The sequence below is a fragment of the Oryx dammah genome, unplaced genomic scaffold (assembly GCF_014754425.2).
Source record: "Oryx dammah isolate SB20612 unplaced genomic scaffold, SCBI_Odam_1.1 HiC_scaffold_2, whole genome shotgun sequence".
NCBI classification, from domain to species: domain Eukaryota; kingdom Metazoa; phylum Chordata; class Mammalia; order Artiodactyla; family Bovidae; genus Oryx; species Oryx dammah.
Genome location: NW_024070186.1, coordinates 73,900,142 through 73,922,915, shown reverse-complemented (window position 1 = coordinate 73,922,915; position 22,774 = coordinate 73,900,142). Strand labels below are relative to the sequence as shown.

Here is a 22,774-nt window from a genome sequence, read left to right as displayed (position 1 = left end):
CCGCGGCGGGAGGCCAGAGGGCTGTGAGCGGAGATGGCGGCGGCGGCGGCGGCGGCGGGGGCGGCGGCGGCGGAGGAAGGGATGGAGCCGCGGGCGCTGCAGTACGAGCAGACCCTGGTAAGTGAAGCCAGCAGAGCCCTGAGGAATGTGCTGCCGGACCGCTGCTCCCAGTTACCTGTGGAAGCGACGAGGTCCGGGGGGCCTAACCTAACCCCGTCCCGCCCTCTGACCTGGGGAAACTGAGAGCCTGAAGGGCTAAAAGGTGGAAAGCTGCGCTCAGATCTCTAGCTGAGGCTGGGGGCCTGCACAGGACAAGGGCTTCAGCTGCTTGTCCTAGTTGTCCTTCTCTCTACTTACCCCCATCAACGTTTTCCTTGCTCCTCCCCACCACCACCTGGGGCCAGGGCTCAGCACCCCACCACCCCTTCCCAGCACTACCCACATCCTTGGACATTCTCTCTCTCCACGGTATTTCCACCATCCAAAGACATTCCTTCTGTCTCTACTTTGTGCATGGCACGTGCTAGAAAGATGATCAGACCCAAACCCAGCCCTGGCCCTTACCGCTGGAGTGGCTGGCAACCCAGCATGGGTAGGAATCCTTCAGTTGATTCTTTGGGGGAAAAAAAGGTTACCTGCTACCCTGGGGAACAGGAGCTTTACAGGAGGATGGGTCAAGCAGGAATGGGTGTGGGAATTGGGACCTTTGTCCAGGCTGATTCTGGGTGTCCAGCCCCTACCCACCCCAGTGCCGGCCCTCAACGTCATTAGAAGCAGGGGTCCTGGGGATCTGAGGTGACTCACAGCCGCCACTGTAACTTCACTGTTTGAGAAACCTTTTGCCTCTGCTTGTGTCACTGGGGTGGGGGACCCAAACTCTAGGGAAGGGAGTGGGCCCTGTAGCTCGTTTTTATCAGTGTGGGCTGGAATTTGCCCAGAAGGAGGCAGGGAAGGTACTTCTCCAGGAGGAGGGGGCCTGGGCTGTATCTGAGGCAGGGAGGTGCCCAGTTATAAGAAAGAGTGACCGGATGAAACAGGATGACAGGGAGAGGTGGCAGGGTGGAGGTGGAGCCAGGGGAGAGGGGTAAGCCTTTGCACAGCCTGGGACGTGTCTGCCAGTCTGCATGGGCCAAGAATGGGGCATTGGTCAGGGTAGCTGGGCACCAGCCACGTCTCCTTCTCCTGGTCTCTATGTCATCTCTGGAACAGAGTTCTCAGGGTCAGGCTCTCTCCTGGGCCCTCCCTGCTCCAGCCTCTCCCCCTGGTCCTTCCGATCCCTTTGTCTTTCTCACACCCTCACCTCCCCCTCCTATGCTGTCGCCTCTTATACTCTACTCTCTCTCTTCTCCTCCTCCCTTCTTCCCCTCTAGTCTCCTTTCTCTTCTGTGCCCCTTCCCAGACTCCCCCCGCCCCTCGCCCCGACCTTTCTCCACTCTGGTTCCCTCTCCTCCCTTTCCTGCTCTCTATCACTCTCTCTCTCTCTGTGTGTATCTCTATCTTTCCCTCCCTCCACTCCCCCCCAAGTCCCAACAGGAGCCCTTTGTGTCCCGAAGCTCTGCGGGTGGCAGCCGGAATCTACTCCTCCCCACCCCCCAAACACACGCCCAGCTTGGCAGGTCTAGCCACTGCTCGGCCACTGTCCCATCCCATCACCCCAGCATCCACAATCACAGCCAAGCCATCAGCTTCTGCTGTCCCCTAACCCACCACGGGTCTCAGGGCAGCTCCAGAGTGGGGCTGAGGTCTCCAAGTACTCTCTACCCACCCAGAGAGACTTTCTACTCCCAGCTGGGCTGACAGGCTGGGGTGGGAGTGAAGAATGGGGACAAGGGGATTAGGGTGGGTGGGAGGGGTGCAGCTGAGTCGGTCACAGGCCAGAGGCCCAGCAGGAACGTGATAAGGATTGGGGCCCCGCCTGTTCCTAGGCCCAGCTCAGCTGCCCCCAGTTCCATGAGGCCCTTATTGTTACCCATGTGCCCTTGACCATCCCCTATTCTCTGACCTTCCCTCCTCCCACTTGCACACTGCTTTAGGTTTTTCCATCTTTTCCTTCTCTGGGGCTTTCCCTCCCACTCCTCCTCTTTTGCTCCCCGCCTCCCCAGGCTTGTGAGAAGAGGACTGATTATTCTGCCACCCCCAGAGCTGTGTCCCTGTACCTTGGCTGTCCCGATCACTCCAGCCAGAACAGCCCCCACAATCCGCAGTGTGCATTGTTCCCACACCCCAAGCCAAAGTGGGAAAATGGGTTTAAAAAGGGGTACATAATGTGGGGGCTGGGAGAAGGGGAGTTGAGGCCCCAGGAGCTCTCCCTGCCTCCCCACTCTGCCCTTGTCTAACCCCCATCTCCTCTATTACTCAGATGTATGGGCGTTATACTCAGGACCTTGGAGCCTTTGCCAAAGAGGAAGCTGCTCGGATCCGCCTGGGAGGGCCCGAACCCTGGCGGGGTCCACCTTCCCCTCGGGCTCCCCCAGAGCTCCTGGAGTATGGACAGAGCCGTTGCGCCCGATGCCGCAGTGAGACCTGGGTTGGGGCAGGGGACTTGGCTGAGCTCTGCTGAGGGGGACAGAGGCTGCTCGAGATGCCCGGGAGGGGAGGGGCGGGGGTGGACAGGGGTAGGTATGCTTTGGTGCCAGCGTCCCTTTCTTCCCTCGCCTGCTCCCAGTCTGTACCGTACACTGCCATAAGTTCCTAGTGTCCAGGGTTGGTGAAGACTGGATCTTCCTAGTCCTTCTGGGGCTCCTCATGGCCCTAGTCAGCTGGGCCATGGACTACGCCATCGCTGCTTGTCTGCAGGGTGAGGACAAGGGCTGGTGGGGAAGGGCGGGAGAGAACAAGCCTGCTTCCTCCATGCCGCATTTGTCCACTGACCACTTCCCCTGGCCTGCCTGACCGCCCTGTCTTCAGGCGTAATCACTGCCACTCCCATAGGCCACAACTTCTTGCCGCCCTGTCCAGCTGACCCTATCACCTCCAGTGATCTTTGTCTCAGTGAATGCCCTCTAACCCCCTCCCTACCCTTTGTTCCCCTGGCTCTATGCAGTACTCCGTGGGACAGCGGGTCACAGAACTGTGTCCAGCGGCCAGGCAGGGACTGGGTGTATGCACCAGAGTGCCAATGATATGTCCTCTCTCCACAGCTCAGCAGTGGATGTCCCGGGGCTTGAACACTAACCTGTTACTCCAGTATCTGGCCTGGGTCACCTACCCCGTCGTCCTCATCACTTTCTCTGCTGGATTCACACAGATCTTGGCTCCTCAGGCTGTTGGTACAATAGGAGAGAAAGAGAGGGTGGAGATGGGCCTCCTGAAACAGGCACATCCTGTGACTCTCCTAGGATTGTTCACCCCCTGCCCCAGGGTCCGGCATCCCTGAGATGAAGACCATCTTGCGGGGAGTGGTGCTGAAGGAATACCTCACTCTCAAGACCTTCGTAGCTAAGGTCATCGGGCTGACTTGTGCCCTCGGCAGTGGGATGCCCCTTGGCAAAGAGGTCAGTGCAGATTGGGGAATGAAGGAGTCCCTCCCAGGGGAGGACGAAGCCGGGCCAACATCAAGGTGTGCCCCAGCCCCACTCACCACCTGCCTCTACCTCCCAGGGCCCTTTTGTGCATATCGCAAGCATGTGTGCCGCCCTTCTCAGCAAGTTCCTCTCGCTGTTTGGGGGCATCTACGAGGTAAGGGGGACATTGGAGGAAGGTATAGGGGTGGGGTGGACTGCTGAGCCCACGCTAATGCCGACTTCCCTTCCCACCACTCTTCGCCAGAATGAATCCCGAAACACAGAGATGCTGGCCGCCGCCTGTGCCGTAGGGGTGGGCTGCTGCTTTGCGGCTCCCATTGGAGGTGGGCAGAGACGGTCAGCCCCAGCCTGGCCCTTGGGTCAGAGGCCATGGGCCAGGCCCGGGCCTCAAGGGCGCTCTCCCTGTCCCCACCCCCGCAGGTGTGCTGTTCAGCATCGAGGTCACCTCCACCTTCTTTGCGGTGCGCAACTACTGGCGGGGCTTCTTTGCTGCCACCTTCAGCGCCTTCATCTTCCGGGTCTTGGCTGTCTGGAACCGCGATGAAGGTGGGGCAGCGTGGTTCAGGAGTCGAGCCCTGAAATGGTTCAGATGAGGTGGGCCCTCCAAGGCTACACCCACCTCCCTCTGCTGCTCTGCTTCCCTTCAGAGACCATCACGGCTCTGTTCAAAACCCGGTTCCGGCTTGACTTCCCCTTCGACCTCCAGGAGCTGCCAGCCTTTGCTGTTATTGGGTGAGGAGCTGAGGGAGCTGAGGTGTGGGAGAGGAGGAGGTGAGAGAAGGAAGACCTCCTTTTACGAGGGTGCTTCTTCCCTCTCCAGTATCGCCAGTGGCTTCGGGGGAGCACTCTTTGTCTACCTGAACCGGAAGATTGTCCAGGTGATGCGGAAGCAGAAGACCATCAACCGTTTCCTCATGAAGAAGTGAGTTGATTCTTCCTTGGGTTGTATGAGGGTCATTCCCTTGGCGGTGGGGAGGGGAGGCGTGGTAACAAGTGAGATGCAAATAATGGCCCAGTCAAAAATGGGCAGTCCCTGGAGGAAACTGTCCAATGGTACTTTCCAGACTGAACATTTTGACTTTTATTTAAATTACCTGAAAATTGCCACTTTTGAATTTTTAGTCAGTGGCAGAGGGCATTTTGGATCAAAGACTAAGGCTTCCTGTAGGCCCAGATAGCAGTGCCCCCTGAAGAATGTTTGAGTCTTAGTTCTTCCTCCTGCTCTCGCAGTTGAGACCCCAAGGATTGGGAGCTGGGAGGCTTGAGACGTGATTTCTCTTGGGACTGACATGCTTCAGGGAAAGGGCAACCTGCTCCCTTGGCACCTTTGGTCAGCTTCATGAGTAACCCTAGCTTTCCCCAACAACACCTTCACTCTTAAGTCACCACAAAGAGACAGAGGCAGAAGCTTGAGGGTAAGGCGCGGAGTCACAGCTTTAGAGGTGCCCACAGAGGGCTGGGGGGATGGATTCTTCTCTGCTGCTATCTACTTAGGGAGTGAGGAGCCGAAAGAAAGACATTAGATAGCCTGGATGGCCATCACCTCAGGGCCATTGTATTGTGAGTGGCAAAGGGGACCTTTTCTCAGAACTGTGTGCTTGTATGTAAGAACCAAGGCTCTGCTGTGACCTTAGCTATAAGGTATGTGAGGGCACCCAAGCCTATCACCAGCCTGAGGTTGGTATTTGATCCTGTGAAACCTACATCTCTTAGACGCCTGCTTTTCCCGGCTCTGGTGACTCTACTCATCTCTACTCTGACCTTCCCCCCTGGCTTTGGACAGTTCATGGCTGGACAGGTAACCCCAGGCTGAAAAGGAACATGGATCTTTTCTTGGGATGTATCCCTTTGAAAGCCAATAGCCCTTGCTTGTCTATGAGCCCCTTCCATTTCCATCCTATCTGTTCCCCCAGACTGAGGCACCCTATTCACCTACAGCTCTCACAGAAAGAGACACTGGTCACCCTGTTTGACAACCGGACATGGGTCCGCCAGGGTCTGATGGAGGAACTAGAGCCACCTGGAACCTCACAGGCCTGGAACCCACCACGAGCCAACGTCTTCCTCACCCTGGTCATCTTCATTCTCATGAAGGTGGGGCTCCTTACATTTGTATAGCCAACACAGGCTTACTAGGTATCCGGCACTGCCCTAAGCACTTTCCGTATATTAACCCCTTTAAGCCTCACAGCAATGCTATGAGAAAGGTACTAGTAGTACCCTTGTGTTAGAGGTGGAAAGTCGAGGCACAAAGAGGTTAAAAGTAACTGGCCCAAAGTCACACAGCTAGATAGTAAAGTGAGGAGCTGAACCCAAGCTAACTGGTTCCAAAGTCCTCCTTTTCCTCACCTCTGGGGGATTCTGAGATAACTGGGACATTTGTGTCTGACTGATAAGCAAGCAAGGCTTCTGGGGTGGAGCTGGGGTCTGTCTGGGGCCAGGTGGTGCCTCTACCTGTTTGAACGACCTCCTGCCTGCAGTTCTGGATGTCTGCACTGGCTACCACCATCCCAGTGCCCTGTGGGGCCTTCATGCCGGTGTTTGTCATTGGTGAGTCCTCAGCTGCCTGTTCCAGCCTGCCACCCCTTGGCCGTCCCCTCTTTGCCTGGGAGCGGGTTTTGGTCCAGCCCCAGCCCCAACCCCCACCCCAGCAGGGTAGTCCTCTGCACAGAATGACCCACCGGCCCCATCCCCCACCCTCTGACCCTCTCTCTTCCTAGTGTCCCTGCCCTCCCCCTCCACTACCTGTTTCTCTTCCCACCCCCCTCCCTGAAGGAGCAGCATTTGGGCGTCTGGTGGGCGAAAGCATGGCTGCTTGGTTCCCTGACGGCATTCACACAGACAGCAGCACTTACAGGATTGTTCCTGGAGGCTATGCTGTGGTGGGTGAGTACTCCAGGTGTCTATCCCACTTGGAAAACCGCTATGGCTGGGCCATAGGGCCTGAGGCTCTGGCGCCCCCTGCTGGCAGAGACCAGGCTTCCCTCAGACGCACAGGCCCATTCCCCAGGATTGCACAGGGCAGCCCTGAGGGTCCTACCCAGAGTTGAGGGGTGGGGGGGGGGGGTCGTCTGGGGCCTGGGCACCCTGAGGAGACTGAAGGCGGCTGTCCTCAGGGGCGGCTGCGCTGGCAGGAGCAGTGACGCACACTGTGTCCACGGCCGTGATCGTGTTCGAGCTCACAGGCCAGATCGCCCACATCCTGCCTGTCATGATCGCCGTCATTCTGGCCAACGCCGTTGCCCAGAGCCTACAGCCCTCCCTCTACGACAGCATCATCCGAATCAAGAAGCTGCCTTACCTGCCTGAGCTGGGCTGGGGCCGCCACCAGTACGGAGGGCTGGGTGGCGAGGGGGGTGCGGGTGAGGGGCAGAAGGCATCCTAGGACTCCCGTCACACACACCTACAGCAAGTGAGGCTGGGAGACCAGCCACCCTGCTGCCTCCTGGCCAAAACCGCCCTTGTCCACTCCGTGGGCAGCTATGGCTGACCCACCTGATCGAACGAGGGCAGAGGGTGCTCCTGGGTCCTTCACCCTTGTCCCCATAAGCTCTGGGGCCTTCCCTGTAGCCCTGGGATGGTAGTGCTCCTGGCTGCCCTCCCTATACTGACCGCAAAGAGAGTGCCTCTCTCGGCCCTCAGGCAGTACCGGGTGCGAGTGGAGGACATCATGGTGCGGGACGTTCCCCACGTGGCACTCAGCTGCACCTTCCGGGACCTGCGGCTGGCACTGCACAGGACCAAGGGCCGCATGCTGGCCCTAGTAGAGTCCCCTGGTGAGCCAGGAGGGGGGACCAGGAATGAGGGTCATCTCCCAGCGTTGCTGCTCAGGAAGGGGGAGGGGCGGGAGCTCAGGACCAGCCTCCTTGGTTCCAAAGGCAGTAAGCCAGCAAACCTGGCCAGGATTTCCCTTGGGTGTGTGGCCTGTATCCAAGGCCCCCTACTGGGTGCAACAGAAGGCCAGTGGGTAGGAGGGCCTCTCCCCGGCTCCTGAGTCCTGCCACCTGTTCTCTCCAGAGTCCATGATCCTCCTGGGGTCCATCGAGCGTTCACAAGTGGTGGCGTTGCTGGGGGCACAGCTGAGCCCAGCCCGCCGGCGGCGGTACATGCAAGAGCATCGAGCTGCCCAGACCTCTTCACCCTCCGATCAGGAGAGTCCCCCCAGCCCTGAGACCTCCGTCCGCTTCCAGGTGAGGGGGAAGGTGTCATGGCAGGGCCACCCAGACTTCGTAAATGCCATCGTGTAGACTGTATGAGAGGATGGCGACACAGAGGTGGTCAGGGACCACAGGCTCCCCAACCCCTTCCTGCCTATGCAGGTGAACACAGAGGACCAGGGCTTCCCTGCAGCCCGGAGTGAGACTCACAAGCCTCTGAAGCCCGCTCTCAAGAGGAGCCCCAGCAGCACCGTGAATGTCAAGGAGAGTCCCACAGGTGAGCCCACCGGCTAGCAGGATGGAGCCAGAGACCGGCCCCGGAGACCCACAAGGTCCCTGCCCAGACGCACCAGGGACAGCAGCAGGATGCCTCTCCCCTGCCCTCCTCACGTCTCCTGGTCCTCTCCAGCAAAGATGGCACTGCCCTCAGGGCCTTGTGTTTGGGAACACAGGGAACATGGAGCAGGCTGGCATCGCCCTCAGAAGCCTCTTCTGTGGCAGTCCCCCCGCCGAGCCCGCCTCAGAGGTGAGTGGTTGGAGCCTCTCCGTCGGGCGCTTTCTCTCCATCTCTCTCTGACACTGAGACCACCTCTCCGTTGGCCTGCAGTGCCTGCCTCCACCCTCCCTGCCCCTGTCCTCCTGGATGTCAGCAGTCCCTGCGGTTCCTCCCAGCCCCACCACCTTCCCTCACTTCCCTCCTCCCTATGACATCAACTCCTCTTCTTTCTGGTTTGGCTCTAACAAAGTTGGAGAAGTCGGGGAAATGTGACAAGCGCAAGCTGAAGCGGGTCCGAATTTCCTTGGCGGTAAGTGTTCCCTTTCCTCCTGTGGCTCCTCCGGAGCAGGAGACAGGGAGGGCCAGGCTGTAGGTGGGGCAAGCTTCCCTGTGCTGGGGAGAGACACTCCCTTCCCCCAGCCCCCAAGCTGTCAACCTTCTTTCCTCTCTCCTAGAGCGACTCAGACCTGGAAGGCGAGATGACCCCTGAGGAGGTAAGGTGTGACTGGACTCTAGACTCTGTTTCTTCCTGGGTGTGTTCAGTCATCATCTTGGCTGCTGTCCCCGTGGGAGGGACTGTGGGGTAGGAAAAGAGGCAGGCTGACTTTCACGTAGCTGAGAGCAGCTGTTGGCACCTCCCTAACCCATCTAGTCTTGTCCCCTTAGATTCTGGAGTGGGAAGAGCAGCAACTAGATGAACCTGTCAATTTCAGTGACTGCAAAATTGACCCTGCACCCTTCCAGCTGGTGGAGCGGACCTCTTTGCACAAGGTAGGGCCAGAGGCCCGGGGCTACCTGGGTCCTCGGGAGCACAGGGTGGGGATCTAAGTCCTCCTACAAACTTGTACTCAAGCCAGCGAGGAGAAAAAGAGACAGCAGAGAGTGGGCTCTGTGCTGACATGTTTTTCAAACACATCGCTTCAAATGATGGGAGGCCAAGAGCCTGGGCCCCTTAGCCCCTTCTTGTCTACGGTAGAGCCAGGCATCATTTTTTCTGTGCTCAGCCTTGCTTGCAGGAACTCTGCACCAAAACAGCAACAAAGACAGGGCTGGAGCTGAGTGGAAGCCAGAAGGCCTCTGACCCTCTAGGGTCAGAGTGAGGCAGGAGGCTGCCAGCGCCTGAGGAGGCTGATACACTCACAAAGGGAAAAAATGGGTGAGAAACAGGCAGGAGAAGAGAATCTAATAAGTGAACAAACATCCAAGTAGGACTGGGGACACTGCAGAGAAGAGATAAACAAAGATGAGAAGTGCCTAGCAGGGGGCTTGGAATGTCAGACCCCAGAAAGTCTGACTTAATGTAGGCCAAAGGAAAACTGGCAGGGACACAGGAAGATAGCTAAGCAGAAGGGCAAAACAGCCTGCAGAAAACCAGAGTGCAGACAGGTTGGTGACGGGTGAAGCTGATGCTCATGGAGGGCAGGCGTTCTCTTTGCAGGACTGCCTCAGGCTCCCCAGGGTGAAGTGGCCGGCATCACTGGGCATCTTCCAGCCTCTCGGGGAAGGCAGAGAGCACAGGTACACCAGCAGGCTGCTCAGGCAGACACCAGGAGAGTTTAGCTAAATTGTTGACAGATTTAATGGGCAAGCCTCTGAGGCACGGAGGATGAGAAGGAACATTCCCAATGTCTGCAGCTTGGGCAGCTAGCTTAGACACCATCTTTGCCCAAAAGCCAGCCTAGCCAGCCAGACAGACAAGGAGGGCAGGAAGAACAGGGGACAAAAACAAAAAAAAGCAAAAGGTAATAAAGGAACTTATAAGCCTTTGGGTAAAGACCCCAGATCAAAATTGCCATGCAATTGCAAGAAAAAAAGAAGATAGGCCTGTGAATAATACATCTGGCTTTTATTTAAAGCCTTTCTTCCTAAGACCTCTAAAGCTTTTCCATCATCTTACTTAATCCTCAAACATCGCATGATGATAATGAAAATGCTGACATATTTAGTGCCAGCTATGTGCCAGGCAGTGGGCTAAGTTCATGTTTAATTTTAATCTTCACAACCACCCTGTAAGATGGACATTGTGATATTCTAGTTTTTATGAGGACATTGAAATTCAGACAGGTTAAGCAGTTTGTTCAAGGTCACACACCTAGTGGAGAAGGAAATGGCAACCCACTCCAGTGTTCTTGCCTGGAGAATCCCAGGGACAGAGGAGCCTGGTGGGCTGCCGTCTGTGGGGTTGCACAGAGTCGGACACGACTGATGTGACTTAGCAGCAGCAGCAGCGGCACACACCTAGTAAGTAGCAGAACTAGGCCTGGAATCCAAAAGCCTGTGGATTTAACCATATTTATACATGGGGAAACTGAGGCAGTGAGGAGGTCACTTGCCCAAGTCAGTAAAGCAGCCAGGCCCAAGGGCAGATTTCCCAGACCTACTTCCAGGATTCTTTCAGAAGGCCACACTGTCCCTCTCCCTGTCAATTCACTGTTCCTAAGCCTAAGAAGTACAAGCCTTCTAGTGAGCTCCCTGGTGTCTAATTAAATTAAAATGAAAAGGACAAGTAGATGTTTGTTACAAACTTAAAAATCAGAGGAAGAAAAGAAGCCTTTGAGGAACCAACCAACAAAAGTGCAAAGAACTGAAAGTGATAAGAACATAAAAATGAGAATTCAAGCTGTCCTTGTAGGCCTGAGGAGTCAGTAAGTAGTCCAGTGAAGTGCAGGAAGAGAATATTCAGAAGGGAGAGGAATACATGGGAGACTAGTTAGGAACCTGTACAAATGTATTCACTCAGGGCCACCTGCAAAGCACCAGTGGGAAGAGGGGAGGAGCTAGAGTGCCAGCAGGAGGCCAGCGGGCTGAACCTGAATCCTACCATGTGGTAGCCAGCTTTTTAACCTTGTCACATTTCTTCGCCTCTCTGTGCTTCACTTTCCTTATCTATAAAATGGGATCTTTGTACCTACATGATAGGGTTTTCTGAGGATTAAAGTTAATAACATGTAAAGCACTTATATCAGTGCCCAGCACATAGTAAGTATTCAATATCCTTTCAGAATTACTACTGCTGCTTACACTGAGAAACAACCAACGGGAGACTTTAAAAGATGGTGTCATGAGGGAAGGGTTGAGTGTGACAGAAATGGATGTTCTCAGAAAAGGATGAGTGATTGTGTGAGGCTTGAAGCTGGGGTGCCTGATGGCATCTGAGGCTGGAAAGACAGGCTGAGGCGGGTTTGGGAAGGGTCTTCTGAGCCATTCTGGGGAGTCTGGGGTCTAACTCAAGTTTGGGAAAGCTCTTAGGATGGCAGAGCCAACTTGAGGAGAAAGGAAGCAGAAAGCAGAACCCATTACAATGTGGCAGCCCTATCCTGGTGAGGATGCTAAGGGAGTTTGGGAGAACCACCAGGATGTTCAAAAAGTCAATCAGTAAGGCTTAGTGGGACAAGTGTTTTGCAAATCTAAAAAGCATATTGTCTGCCCGAAGCTCACTCTGATTAGAATTGTGGAGAACTGAAAATCAAGGGGAACTATTTAATAGGATCCTTAGGAGATGAAAGGGATTATTAAGCCATAAGAAGGCAAGACTAAAGGATTACTGAAACAGGAAATCTTATAACAATGTTTCCCTCCAAAGGCAGATGATGAAATTAAAGATAACTTGTAGCACACAGGATTCAAGCTAGATAGGAGGAGGAACTTGCTAACTAACCACAGGACAGTTATGACAAGGGCATGGAAGGAGCGCAGGAAAGCGTATTCTAAAACTGAACTTCTGGCTTCCTTTATGATTACTGTCATGCCTCAGGTAGAGAAAGTTAGGAAAGTCCTGGAAGTCCTTTTCTGAAGAATTTAGCAACTGTATAATAAAACATTTTAAAATTGTTAAGATGATTACAGTGAGTTCTGAGTAACTGGTACTCTAGAATCTGGGTTATTAGGGCCCATTTTGATTCAAATATTAAGCCAAAAGGCTTACAAGTAAACTCAGAACAGTGCGATAAATGATAGGCCAAAAATTCCAGGAACTGCTGAGTCAGTAGTGTTTTTCAAGACATCTGGCCTGAGAAAATCCACTTAGAGCATGAGGGGAACTGCCTGACAATTTCTGAACCCTTGTTGATTACATTAGAAGGCCTGGGGGGAGGGCCCAAAGCAAGGAAAACAGGGGGAGGATGGGTGTGACTGTCGTGCCCCTGGACTACAAACTACATCTCAGAGGGAGCCGGGATGCTAGCTGGGCTAGCAGAAAAGGCAAAGTGTATGAGAAATGTAGAGTGCTGCAGGCCAAAATTAGAGGGGTATCAAAGCTGGCCGGTCCCCCAAGGGCCCACTGGAAGCATGTCAGCCACAGAGGTGAGTTACAGGTGGAGGATTCAGGGCCAGTACCCCTAGCGGGAGTCGGGTGTGTGTGGAACTTGGGTCCACGACTAATTGGACAGCTGCATAGGATGACAGGGGGCTGTGCTTCCTCCTGCATAGTATGACGAGAAGTTGCCTGGAGCTGCAAGGCTACTTCTTACTGATGACCTTGAGCAAGTCACTTCAGCTCTGAGCCTCATGCTCCTCGCCTATAGAATGGGTACCATACTTACTTCTCAGGCACTACTGAAATTAAATGTCCATATAGGAAAAACCTAGCTCAGTGCCCGGCCAGTCATCTGCTGTCCTATTTCAACAGTTGTTCTCTGTCCTCCTTTCTAACATGGAATAAAGAAGCCTTCCCCTGTCCCTTCCCTCATCAACATAAGCAACATAAACATTCCCACTGTCAAGTTTCTGAGGCTTGGTTACAGAAACGTTCTCATTGCTGTTGTTTTTCCTCTGGTGGTCCTGTCCCCTTCCCCTCACCATCCATGACACCCCTTCTACTGCCCTCTGCCACCTTGTTCTGGGTCCCTCTGGCCTGTAATGTACAGCTGTCCCCTCACGTATCAAGTCCAATGTGTTTTCTCCCTACCCTGCAGACTCACACCATCTTTTCACTGCTGGGAGTAGACCATGCGTATGTCACCAGTATTGGCAGACTCATTGGAATTGTCACCCTGAAGGAGGTGAGCTGATGGTGGCCAGCAGAGCCACTCCCACAAAGGCTTGGAGGCTTCTCTCTAGCCCACCTGGGGGAGCACTGGGGAGGCATCTGAGCAGGGAGCCCCGAGTCCACATGTCTGGCCCTCTTCCCCTTCCAGCTCCGGAAGGCTATCGAGGGCTCTGTCACAGCACAGGGCGTGAAAGTCCGGCCGCCGCTCGCCAGCTTCCGTGACAGTGCCACCAGCAGCAGTGACACCGAGACCACCGAGGTGCATGCACTCTGGGGGCCTCGCTCCCGCCATGGCCTCCCCCGGGAGGGCAGCCCTTCTGACAGCGATGACAAGTGCCAGTGATCCCCTCAGGTGTGACCTGGGAGGGCAGGGGGCTTGGCTGTCTGCCCAGATCCTGCGGCTTTCCTGTTCTCTCCACCATGGGAACACAGGAGCTCCAGCCTCGCCTCCAGACCGGGGGTGCTAGCTTCTCCCAACTCATCCTACCTGAAATCTGAGCCGGTGCCCACCTGCAGCAAGTGTTCCCAGGGCAGGAAGGTCAGCACTGGCCTGGCCAGAAGGGGGTGGGTTCGCTTGACGCCTGCTCCCTCTTTGAGAGGGAAGGGGTAGAACTAAGATGGGTTTATACTGGAACCTCCAATGACCAGATGTATATAGAGATTTACAAAGATTTTTATATTAATTTAATAAAACAAATTCTTAAATAGAACAAAATAAACACCTAATGAGCCACTTATATATAGAATGCCTGTGCCCTTCAGCTCTGTTCTTACCTTGGGCCCTCTCACCTCCCAAAGTCTACAAAGCTCCAAATTGAGCGGCCACCCGCAGCCCCCAGAGCTGTAAACTCCAGAGCCCGCTGTCCGTGGAATGCCGGGTCTGCAGAGGCCACCGCTGCTTGCTCATCCAGACCCCAGCTGAGGCTCAGGCCCCAGGAAGGTAGCTTTGCCCTTTTGTTCAGCCAAGAAAGACACAACCCTCTTTCCTCCCCAGGGAGAGACGCTCCCTCATGACTTGTCTTTTGTTGGCACAATTCCGACAACTGCCTGGCATTCATGTGGCCCCCTTGTGGCCCTCTCTGGAAGAACATCCAGATCACTGCTCTGTGGCAACCAGGGCCATCCCTTCTTCCAACTCCACCCTAAAGAGAACTCCTGAGTGAATGGGGCAGCCTTTGGGCTCTGAGCCACCAGGACCCTGCCCACACGTCCTTCAAGTAGCTGGGGAAAGGCCTAGACCCCATCACAGGGGCCAGGAAGAGGGCCAAGGGTACAGGCTTTCGTCATTCCATGGCCTCCCAGAGAATATCCGACTGAAAGAATAGACCGAGACCCCTCTTTAAGAAAAAAAAGATTTAGAGATGATGGAGAGGTGAAGCACAGCACAAGCCCAGCTGGGCGAGGGGCCCTTGGGGGGACAGCTCGATCCAGAGGCTCCAGGAGGCTTGGAGCCAGCCCCCCAGGCGAGGGCAGTTCTGTCAAGCACTGCACGTGGACTCGGAGGTGAAGAGAAGCAGAGGAGAGGCAGGGGTAGAGGTGGGAGAGGTGGGGCTCCCTCCTGCTCTACAGCCCAGGCACAGCCACCGCCTTAGGGGTTCACATCACCCGAGGAGGAAATGTGTGTACTGGTGTTTTTGATTTAAGAACACGAACATCATTGTCTGCCACAGCTGTAGCCATGCCCCAGGGGCCCCGGGCATCCCCCGGCAAACCCCAGGAGTGGGGGCAGGACATGCGCCCCCAGCCTGGCCCCTCCCTCCTCTGAACACTTTCATGCAAACACACAATGGAGGAGTGAGTGCTCCCAGGAGCCCTCCAGGCTTTGGAGCTCTGCTGGAAGCCTTGCCCACGCTGGGGCACGGAGGCTCTGTCCCCAGAAGCAGCCAGGGGACACATGCCACCACCCGGCATGATTTGGGTCACTGTTCCTCCGGCTCCACCTCATCCTCGTCTAAGGACACCACCCCAGAAGAAGCTACGTCAGAGGCTTGCCGCTGCCGTTCCCAGCTGCTCACTGGTGGCAGGCAGAGCGGCTGGCAGTCCTTGCAGGGGGCTGGCTCCTCCTCAGCGGGAGAAAGGCAGGACTCTGTGAGGGGCGAGTTGTAGAGCGAGTCCTGGGCCTCCAGTGGGCCCAGGCTGCGGAAGGCACTTTCCCGGCTGGGGGGCAGTTTGGCGAGGAGCAGCTCATCGCCCAGCAGCTGGGAAGCCAGGCGGGCTGGGGAGCCCAGCAACCCGTCCTCCAGGCTGCACAGACTAGAGCACAGGGTCTCTGGGGACACGGTCTGCGAGCAGTCGCTCTCAGGTTCCACGGAGCCCTGGCGCACAGGCCGGGAGAATCTGTGGCCAGTGAAGAGGTCCTGGAGGTGGGGCCCCAGGGGCAGCTGCCCAGCCAGGTCTGCAGGGGGAGAGAAAGAAGACAGCCCTGCTAGCCCCATTTCAATTGGCCTGCCTAGAAACCACATCCTCCCGGCTCCCAGCCTCACAGGAGCTGAGTAACTTGGAGCAAGCTGCTTAACCTCTCAGTGCCTTAGTTTCCTTAACGGTGAACTGGAGGTTATAACTTCATGGGAATTTTGAGAGAACAACAGACTCTGGAACTTGGTGAGAGTCAATAAATACAGGGATACCGTACATGGCACAGGTGGCTCACTGCACAAGGGGCGCCTGTCCAAGGCTGAACCCAGCCCACAGTCCCCGCCAAGCAGCATGCCCTAGCACGAGGCTATCCCCACCAGAAAAACACGTCCCTGTTTCTAACTTCCGCAGATTCCACAGGGGCTAGTAGTGGCCTTGGATAAATGTTGGTCGTTATCATTATACCAGGGGTCAAAACAGGCCTGGAACTCAAACAAAAACACTTGTGGTTCAGGCATCCTTATCAGTCCCCTTAAGACCACAGCAGCAATCCCCAATCTGCTCTAACTTACTGCCCACCCTGGAGAACTTGTTAATTAGCCGGAGGGGATGGGCCACCGGGTAGAGGCAATCTTCAAAGGCATAGAGGTAGGGGGATGGTGGCCTGTGAGGTTTGAGCCTAGAAGCTACAGAGAAAGTCAGCCGCGTGCTTTAGAGACTGGAAGATGAAAGGAGGGCCTTTGCACAGCTGCACAGCCCCTGCACGGTCCCCTCTGCAAGCCCAGGCCCAGGGAAAGATCCACAGGCAGGCCTCGGCTGGAGGGACAGGGCAAGGATCCGGAGCTGGAGCCAGAGGCCCTGTGGGCGGTCCCGGCCCAGCAAGCCTTCCTGTTTTCCTGGGGCCCCAGCCCTGCAGGGAGCTGTGCTGCTGCACTGCAGCTCCTCTGAGCTGCTACAGCCAGCCAGAAGGCTGCCTTGAGAGGGCAAGGCAGGACAGAGCAGACCCTCAGAGGTCAGCTGCACAGAATGCATCGGTGAGGTCTCTGGGCTTCTTGTCTGTTTGTGTGAAGGTGGCTCTGCTGGTAAAGAATCTGCCTGCAAAGCGGGAGACCTGGGTTCAATCCCTGGAATTGGAAGATCCCCTGGAAAAGGGAAAGGCTACCCATTCTACTATTCTGGCCTGGAGAATTCCATGGACTGCATAGTCCATGGGGTCGCAAAGAGTTGGACACAACTCAGAGACTTTCACTTGAAGGACTGTGAAGCCCAACTACACAGACAGGCAAAGAAGGCTCAGCACCTATGGAAAAGGAACCACTCCCATTTCCAACTGCTGACTGCCCACTCACCAGTGGTAGCCAGCTGTCCTGCCCTTGGAATGTCAAGGACTGTCTGGACAGTTTGTCCTTCTCCTCTCCCCTTCTGCAGGCTGAGAACATTTTGGGTCTCTCTTTCCAAAACAAAGGCTGAGCTCTGAACCACAAGGCCTGTCAGGCGGGTTCCACCTCTGCTGGCAACACTGGCATGAGATATCTCCCTCACCTGAGTCAGTTCCCCCAGCAAAGTCTTCATCATAGGATTCATCAGTGGAGTCCTCGCCGTCCACCGAAGACCATGCCCGGAGCTTGGCTTCTGCAATGGCGAATTGCTCAGCCACTCCTGACAGGAAGGACAGAGTTTGTTTAGCAGAGGTGAGCTAAGATGAGGGCTCAGCTTAGACACAGGAGAGGGAAGACACAGGAGAGGGAAGACACAGCGGTACAGAAAGACTCCAACCCCCACATCAGGCCCAAGGAGATGAACATGAGCATCCCTATGATAAACCCTTTCAGTACCCACCTGCTGCAAAGCGAGCCTCCTGTTCACCCTCACTGAGGTCCGAATAGGAGGAAAAGGCTGATTCCAGGGCAGCAGGCGAGTCACTTGGCTTGCTCCAACCCTTCCACTCAATGAGGTGAGCCACTCGGCCCTGGGCCATGGCAGTGGGCTTTGTCACGTGGTCCTTCACCACCTGGGAAATACCTGGAAGAGGGTGCAGAACGAGGAAAGCTGGTAAGGACACAGACCAGGGAGCATCTGGGAAGAGAGGGGAGGGGTGATGGTAGTTAACAGTCCATAAGTGTGTTTGGCTAGGAGGAGGGAGCTGGGATTCATTTGAGAAAGAGAGGAAAGAGGGAGCCCAGCCAGAGCTCACAGGATACAGTCCCCAAGGGCATGTGCAAAAGGGCAAAGGGGTTGCATACCATGCAGCGAGGATCTGGCCAGCGCAGCAATCTCCTGGATAGTTAGGGCTCTCCGGGACTTGGGCAGCATTGCGATTGTGTCTCCAACATTCACCTTGGGTGACAGCATCAGAGGGTGAGTACCCCTCTGACAGCAGTGTCCCCCACAGGCCCATACTCCACCCAAGGCATCAAGCAGATGTGGGAGCTGGGAAGAGATGCCAGAGCATCTCTGATGTCCCAGTAGCCGCTAGGATATGTCAGGAAGTAAGAGGCCAGGATCCACAAACTGTGTCTACCCAGGAAACAACACAGACGTGAGCAGGTCCAAGGGAGTAGAACTGCAGCTAACCCACCACATCCTGGTTTGCAGGGAGGGAGGCAGGTTGACAAGTAAATGGAGTGGGGCCTTTGAGAACAGCAAAGGGGGAGGCCAAATGCATGGCAAGTAGGACTTCTCCAGGTCCTCTCCCCCTTGCCCATCTCAGTCTTCAGATCCCTCATTTCTCGAGCCTACAAGGGCCACAAACTCAGTATGATCAAAACCAAGCCCAACACCTTCTCCTCATATGTGGCCCTGCTACCAGACTTCCTGACTTCGCTCCACCCCACCATTCTCCCATTCCACCTGGCTCCAAAGTTACCATCAGCATTACCATCAGCTCTCCCCTAAGCCTGCCTACCCAGATCTGTTATTAACACCTAACGACTCCATCTCCAAACTGCTTTCTATACTACTGTCATCCTTTCTACTCTGCTGCCACAGCCCTTTCTCAAGGGCATGCCCTCAGTGGCCCCTGCTCAGATTAGCGCAAATGGCAGTCCCCCAAGTTCCAATCCCACACTGGTTTCTCAGCCCAGAATGTTGTGTATGTAAGCGTTCCCCACCCCGCTTCCCATGACTGGTTCTTCCTCATCTTCAGGGTTTTGGCTGAAATATCTCTCTCTCCGAGAGCCTTCCTGGCCACCCTAGCAGTAGTCCAGGCTCCCTCTGTAGTCTACAGCCAGTTGCCATCCTCTACCAATAGGCCCTGTATGTGTCCCTATGGTCTGTTTCCTGTGTTTCCTTACTTCTTGTTGGTTTTCAGCTCTATGAAGAGTCTGGCCTCCCCTGGTCACTGCTGCCCCAACCCTGTGTTTAACACAGGGTCTGGTACAGAGCAGCTCTGAAAATACATAGGCTGAATGAATTAGGCAAAGTATAAAAATAAAAAAGTAATTTTCCTGGAGTGCAACCGGTCACAACATGTCCCTATTTAAAATCTTTCCTGGGTTCTTCCAATGCCCAATGAAGTGGAAGCTGCACGGTCAGACACTGAGGGAATCCATTCTGTGAGGCCCTAGGCTGCTTCCAGGCCTGCTTGGAATCCACCAGCGATTTCCTCTGCCCAGTGAAAGCCCACCTTTCTGCTTTCCCTCCAGGCAAGGGAATGCAGCTTTCCCCTGGGCTAAGAATGCCATCCTTGCCTGACAAAACGATCCCTATCATTTAAGGCCTGATTCTCAAGTGCCACCACCTTCTAATTATGTTTTCAGTCCACAGTTTCTCTGTCTTCTCTTGTATGCCTGCACCCCCAGCTCAGCAATGTCCTTGCATCTTTCCTGAGGGATCTTGGGGTGGCAAAGCCTCAGTCTGATTCACCTGGGTTCCTACCTCCACCCTACACCTAGCTCAGCGCTCCTTGGCCACCCTGGGAAACGTCTCCCTCAATGAATGAATGAAGTCAGAGGCACACGCCCCATCCCCGGCACTGCTGACCTCTCCTCCAACACGTTCCCACCCCTCAGAAGAGGGACTCCACCTGCCCCCTTGACCTCAGGCCCACCCCGTCCCTTCAATACCTGGCTGACAGGGGCCCCAGGGTGGTGCCGGCAGCTTCAGGCCCAGCCTGGGGGGCGGAGCACCTGGTGGGTGTTCCCTGGTTCGCTCTCCCGCCCTCCCATCACTCCCCCCAGCCATCACCATCCTTGCCTGCGCTCGCGCAGCTGCGGCCCAGGCCCAGAGAAAAAGGTGTATGTCTCCCTGGCAACCCATCACCATGCAACAGGGTCTCCCGGGATACGGCCTGGGATGCGCTGACGTCAGGGCCCAAGGCGCAAGCAAGCCCGCCCTCTGGCACAGGGCCGAGCAGAGCAGACCGGCGCGCGGGGGCGGCCTTGTGGCCCCGGCGGCCGGATAGCGCCTCCGCTTGCAGGAAAAGGGAGCCAGAAGCAAGGCTGGCTGGCGAAGCGGGGGTGGGGAACACAGATCCCTTTCACGTGGATGCAGGGGGCCCCCCTTCCCGCTACCAACACCAGGGGCCCAGCACCTCTGGCAAGTCCTGGCTGTCCACTGAGGAAGGGCGGGAGGACCGGCTCCAGCCTCGGAGAGTCCGAGCAGATCCCAAGGAAGACAGAGAGAGGCCTCGAGGAAGTTCGATCCACTCCACAGCCCACGCGGGGTCCGAGGCCACTGAGGGGTGGGGGAAAGGCTTTCAGCTGGGCTCCTACTTCTACCAAGATCCTCACTTTCATCCGGTGTTGCCCTCCGTACCCCATCTCCCAGTCCCTAGAATCTAAGCATCCACCTGGTGCTCTCCACAAGCCTGAAAGCCCCCATCCTCACAGCCCTGACCTTCAGGCCTCCGGGGCCATTTTGTGGCAGACACTCCCCACCATCTTCCTCAAGATATATTCTGCCATCAAAACCCTAGGTATGAAACCTAAACTTTGATAAATTCCGAACCTTCTCAGGTTTCTCAACCTACCCATTCCTCTTGGAAAACACACCACATTCTTCCACCAACATCACCCCCTCTCCCTACCACCAACTTGGACCCTTTACAAGCTTGCTATGGTTCTTTCCTCTGGCCAGCCTCAGCTTATGTGCAGCTCTTTACTCTTCTTTTCTGACAAACCTGTGATTGATTTTCTTCTGACTTTTGTCCCAGTCCCCTAAGGCTTTTTCCTGATGCCCTGTCTGGCCCCAGCCTGTCCGTTCCTATCTCAGCCTGGTTCCCAATAGCTACCCAGAGTAATTTTCCTCTTGCCGCCTGAGCATCCTACTCCTCAGCTTCCCATCACCTCCCAAATCACATCTATGTCCCTGGCCTCACCTCTTCGACTTGTCTGACAAGTCCATCGTCCTCCGGGCCCTTCACGCTGCCACAGAAACATTTTGCCCAGCACAGAAATCATAGGCATGCTGGCTGTGTTGATGCGGAGAACCAAAAGCCCAGAACCGCTCCAGGCTCAGCTCCCAGTTCTATTCCTATTCTGGCTCCGGATGCTGAGCCAGGCCCCTCCCCACTTGGAACCTGTGCCTAGTCACAGAAGGAGAACACTTCTGCCTCATGGCTTTGAGGAGGTGGGAGTGCCTGGGCCCAGCTGAGCTCTCTGGAGCTCAGGAGCTGAGGCCCATCCCCTAGACAGTGCCAACAGGCAATTGTACATCACAACTGACCTTTAGCTGGAGCAGCCGTCTCTGTCCCTGAGCCTCAGCCAGCTGGTGGTCCCCAGAAACGCTACTAACCGGAAGGAAGACACAAGGTTACAGGCCAGCCCTGGCCCCCAGCTGGTACCTAATCAGGGCTCTCTAGGCCAGTCATGGGGTCAGCCAAACTCTCCTGACTACAGGAGGGAATGACTACCTGAACGCCAAGCCTTAGCAGGGCCAGAGGGATCAGAGCAGCCTGCTGCTTCTCAGCTTCAAAAGTCATGAGATTAATTTAAGACTACAAATCCTAGAATTCCTCATGGGAACCCCAGTCAAACACATGTCTCAGCTAGAGTCTCAGTCCCAAAGAACCTCAAGTAACACCCACACTAAGGCCTCTGTGCCTGACCGCCTGCCCTAAAAGCCCAGGACTCATTCCAAACCCAGCCCTACACATGTCACAAGTTACTGCCTGGCTTTAGGCCTGGGGAAATCCATGACACGGGAGTAAAGTAGGCAGACACTAAACTAAGGCCCGGCCCCAGTGTGCACCACGACCTATAGGAACCAAGGCCCAGGCAGTGGTCAGCAGTTATGGCATCCTTTCCATAGCCTCCCTCTGGGCTCCTGTTTCCCTCCACAGGGCAGAGTGAGTTCTGTTTTTGTTGGGAGTGGGGTCAGGGGACTAAAACAGTTTTTTACAGATGAGAGGTGATCACGTGCTCACAGGTGCCCCCAAATGGAGCTGCAGTCCCCTTCATCAACCTGCGGCCTCTGAAGGGGGTAATAAGTTTGGTCAAAAACTCCATGGTAGGATGCTTGGCCAGCGTCTGCAGGCTACCTCCTGAAGCGGGTTGGGACACAGCTAGGGGAAGACAGGTTCCCAACATAGGGCCACTCCCAGGACAGTGAGAGGAGAGGTGTAGGCAGAGGGGGAGGTGACTGTGAGTGGGCATGCAAGGTCAGTCGCCACGGGCTGGAGAGGGTTGAGCAGCCCTTCTCTAGGCTGTGCGCCTCCTGCCACCCTCAGCGCTGGGGATGCAAGCGGAAAGACCACGAGTCCACCCTGCAGAGCCCAGGAGCAGTAGCAGGCCTTAGGAGCGAGCCTGAGTCGGTTAACCCCCCTCCCGGCTCGGCCCGCTCCTTCCTCTCGCCGGGCCCGCCTCCCCAGTGCAGGCTCCTCCCTCTCCCAACACCGGCCCCCTCCTCAAGGTCCCCACCCGCCGGCGGCGGCCCGCGCACCGGGTAGCCTCAGCCCGATTCCCCAACCTGGGCCCGGTCTCCGCCTCTTACCCTGACTCGCCGGGCTCCGGGAGCCGATACAGCCCATGACCGGGCACCCAGCCACGCTAGCCCGCGCTCGGGGTCCGGGCCATCGCCCTGCAGAGGGTCGGGCCGCGGCCGCCACCGGGGAGGGGAGAGCCCGTTGAGAAGGGAGGGGGGTGGGAGCCGCGCGTCCGCCAACGCTCCCGGGAGAGGGAACCGGGCTGGTGACGTAAGCGCGGGGGCGTGGCCACCGCGTCACCACCCAAGGCGGGCGGGGCGAAGCCGACGTCACAGCTACGTAGAGGCGGCCTGGGGCCGAGTCGGGAAAGATTCGTCCTGCGCTCCCAGACCC

The 22,774-nt window shown here is 56.0% G+C and overlaps 2 protein-coding genes across 8 annotated transcripts; one reads left to right on the top strand and one right to left on the bottom strand.

Moving 5' to 3' along the window:
• Positions 1 to 18: 18 nt before the first annotated feature.
• Positions 19 to 13,910, top strand: CLCN2 (chloride voltage-gated channel 2). Of its 4 annotated transcripts, XM_040252223.1 has the most exons (24): positions 19 to 117; positions 2,360 to 2,516; positions 2,666 to 2,797; positions 3,141 to 3,269; positions 3,361 to 3,494; positions 3,601 to 3,678; positions 3,769 to 3,847; positions 3,945 to 4,070; positions 4,172 to 4,256; positions 4,345 to 4,446; positions 5,238 to 5,322; positions 5,463 to 5,618; positions 6,005 to 6,074; positions 6,300 to 6,410; positions 6,641 to 6,854; positions 7,167 to 7,300; positions 7,542 to 7,714; positions 7,844 to 7,958; positions 8,134 to 8,207; positions 8,428 to 8,487; positions 8,633 to 8,671; positions 8,844 to 8,948; positions 13,091 to 13,177; positions 13,313 to 13,910. In XM_040252223.1, exons 1-24 carry the CDS (start codon positions 34 to 36, stop codon positions 13,505 to 13,507), a joined length of 2,724 nt encoding a protein of 907 aa, XP_040108157.1. In that variant the 5' UTR covers positions 19 to 33; the 3' UTR covers positions 13,508 to 13,910. The 4 variants fall into 4 exon arrangements, 3 of the variants coding, with proteins under 3 accessions (XP_040108157.1, XP_040108165.1, XP_040108158.1); XR_005723186.1 differs by lacking the exons at positions 13,091 to 13,177; positions 13,313 to 13,910 and having other exon boundaries at positions 8,091 to 8,207; positions 8,844 to 8,897; XM_040252231.1 differs by lacking the exons at positions 8,633 to 8,671; positions 8,844 to 8,948; positions 13,091 to 13,177; positions 13,313 to 13,910 and having other exon boundaries at positions 8,091 to 8,207; positions 8,428 to 8,545.
• FAM131A (family with sequence similarity 131 member A) lies at positions 13,831 to 22,682 on the bottom strand. 4 transcript variants are annotated; one of them, XM_040252260.1, is made up of 7 exons: positions 22,450 to 22,682; positions 21,184 to 21,244; positions 20,051 to 20,193; positions 17,763 to 17,856; positions 17,359 to 17,541; positions 17,062 to 17,178; positions 13,831 to 15,559 (listed from the first exon to the last, which is right to left on the bottom strand). In XM_040252260.1, the coding sequence occupies exons 4-7, from the start codon at positions 17,830 to 17,832 to the stop codon at positions 15,084 to 15,086; spliced, it is 846 nt and encodes a 281-aa protein (XP_040108194.1). In that variant the 5' UTR covers positions 17,833 to 17,856; positions 20,051 to 20,193; positions 21,184 to 21,244; positions 22,450 to 22,682; the 3' UTR covers positions 13,831 to 15,083. The 4 variants fall into 4 exon arrangements, with proteins under 4 accessions (XP_040108194.1, XP_040108184.1, XP_040108204.1 ...); XM_040252250.1 differs by lacking the exon at positions 21,184 to 21,244 and having other exon boundaries at positions 22,450 to 22,618; XM_040252270.1 differs by lacking the exon at positions 22,450 to 22,682 and having other exon boundaries at positions 21,184 to 22,282.
• Positions 22,683 to 22,774: the final 92 nt, after the last annotated feature.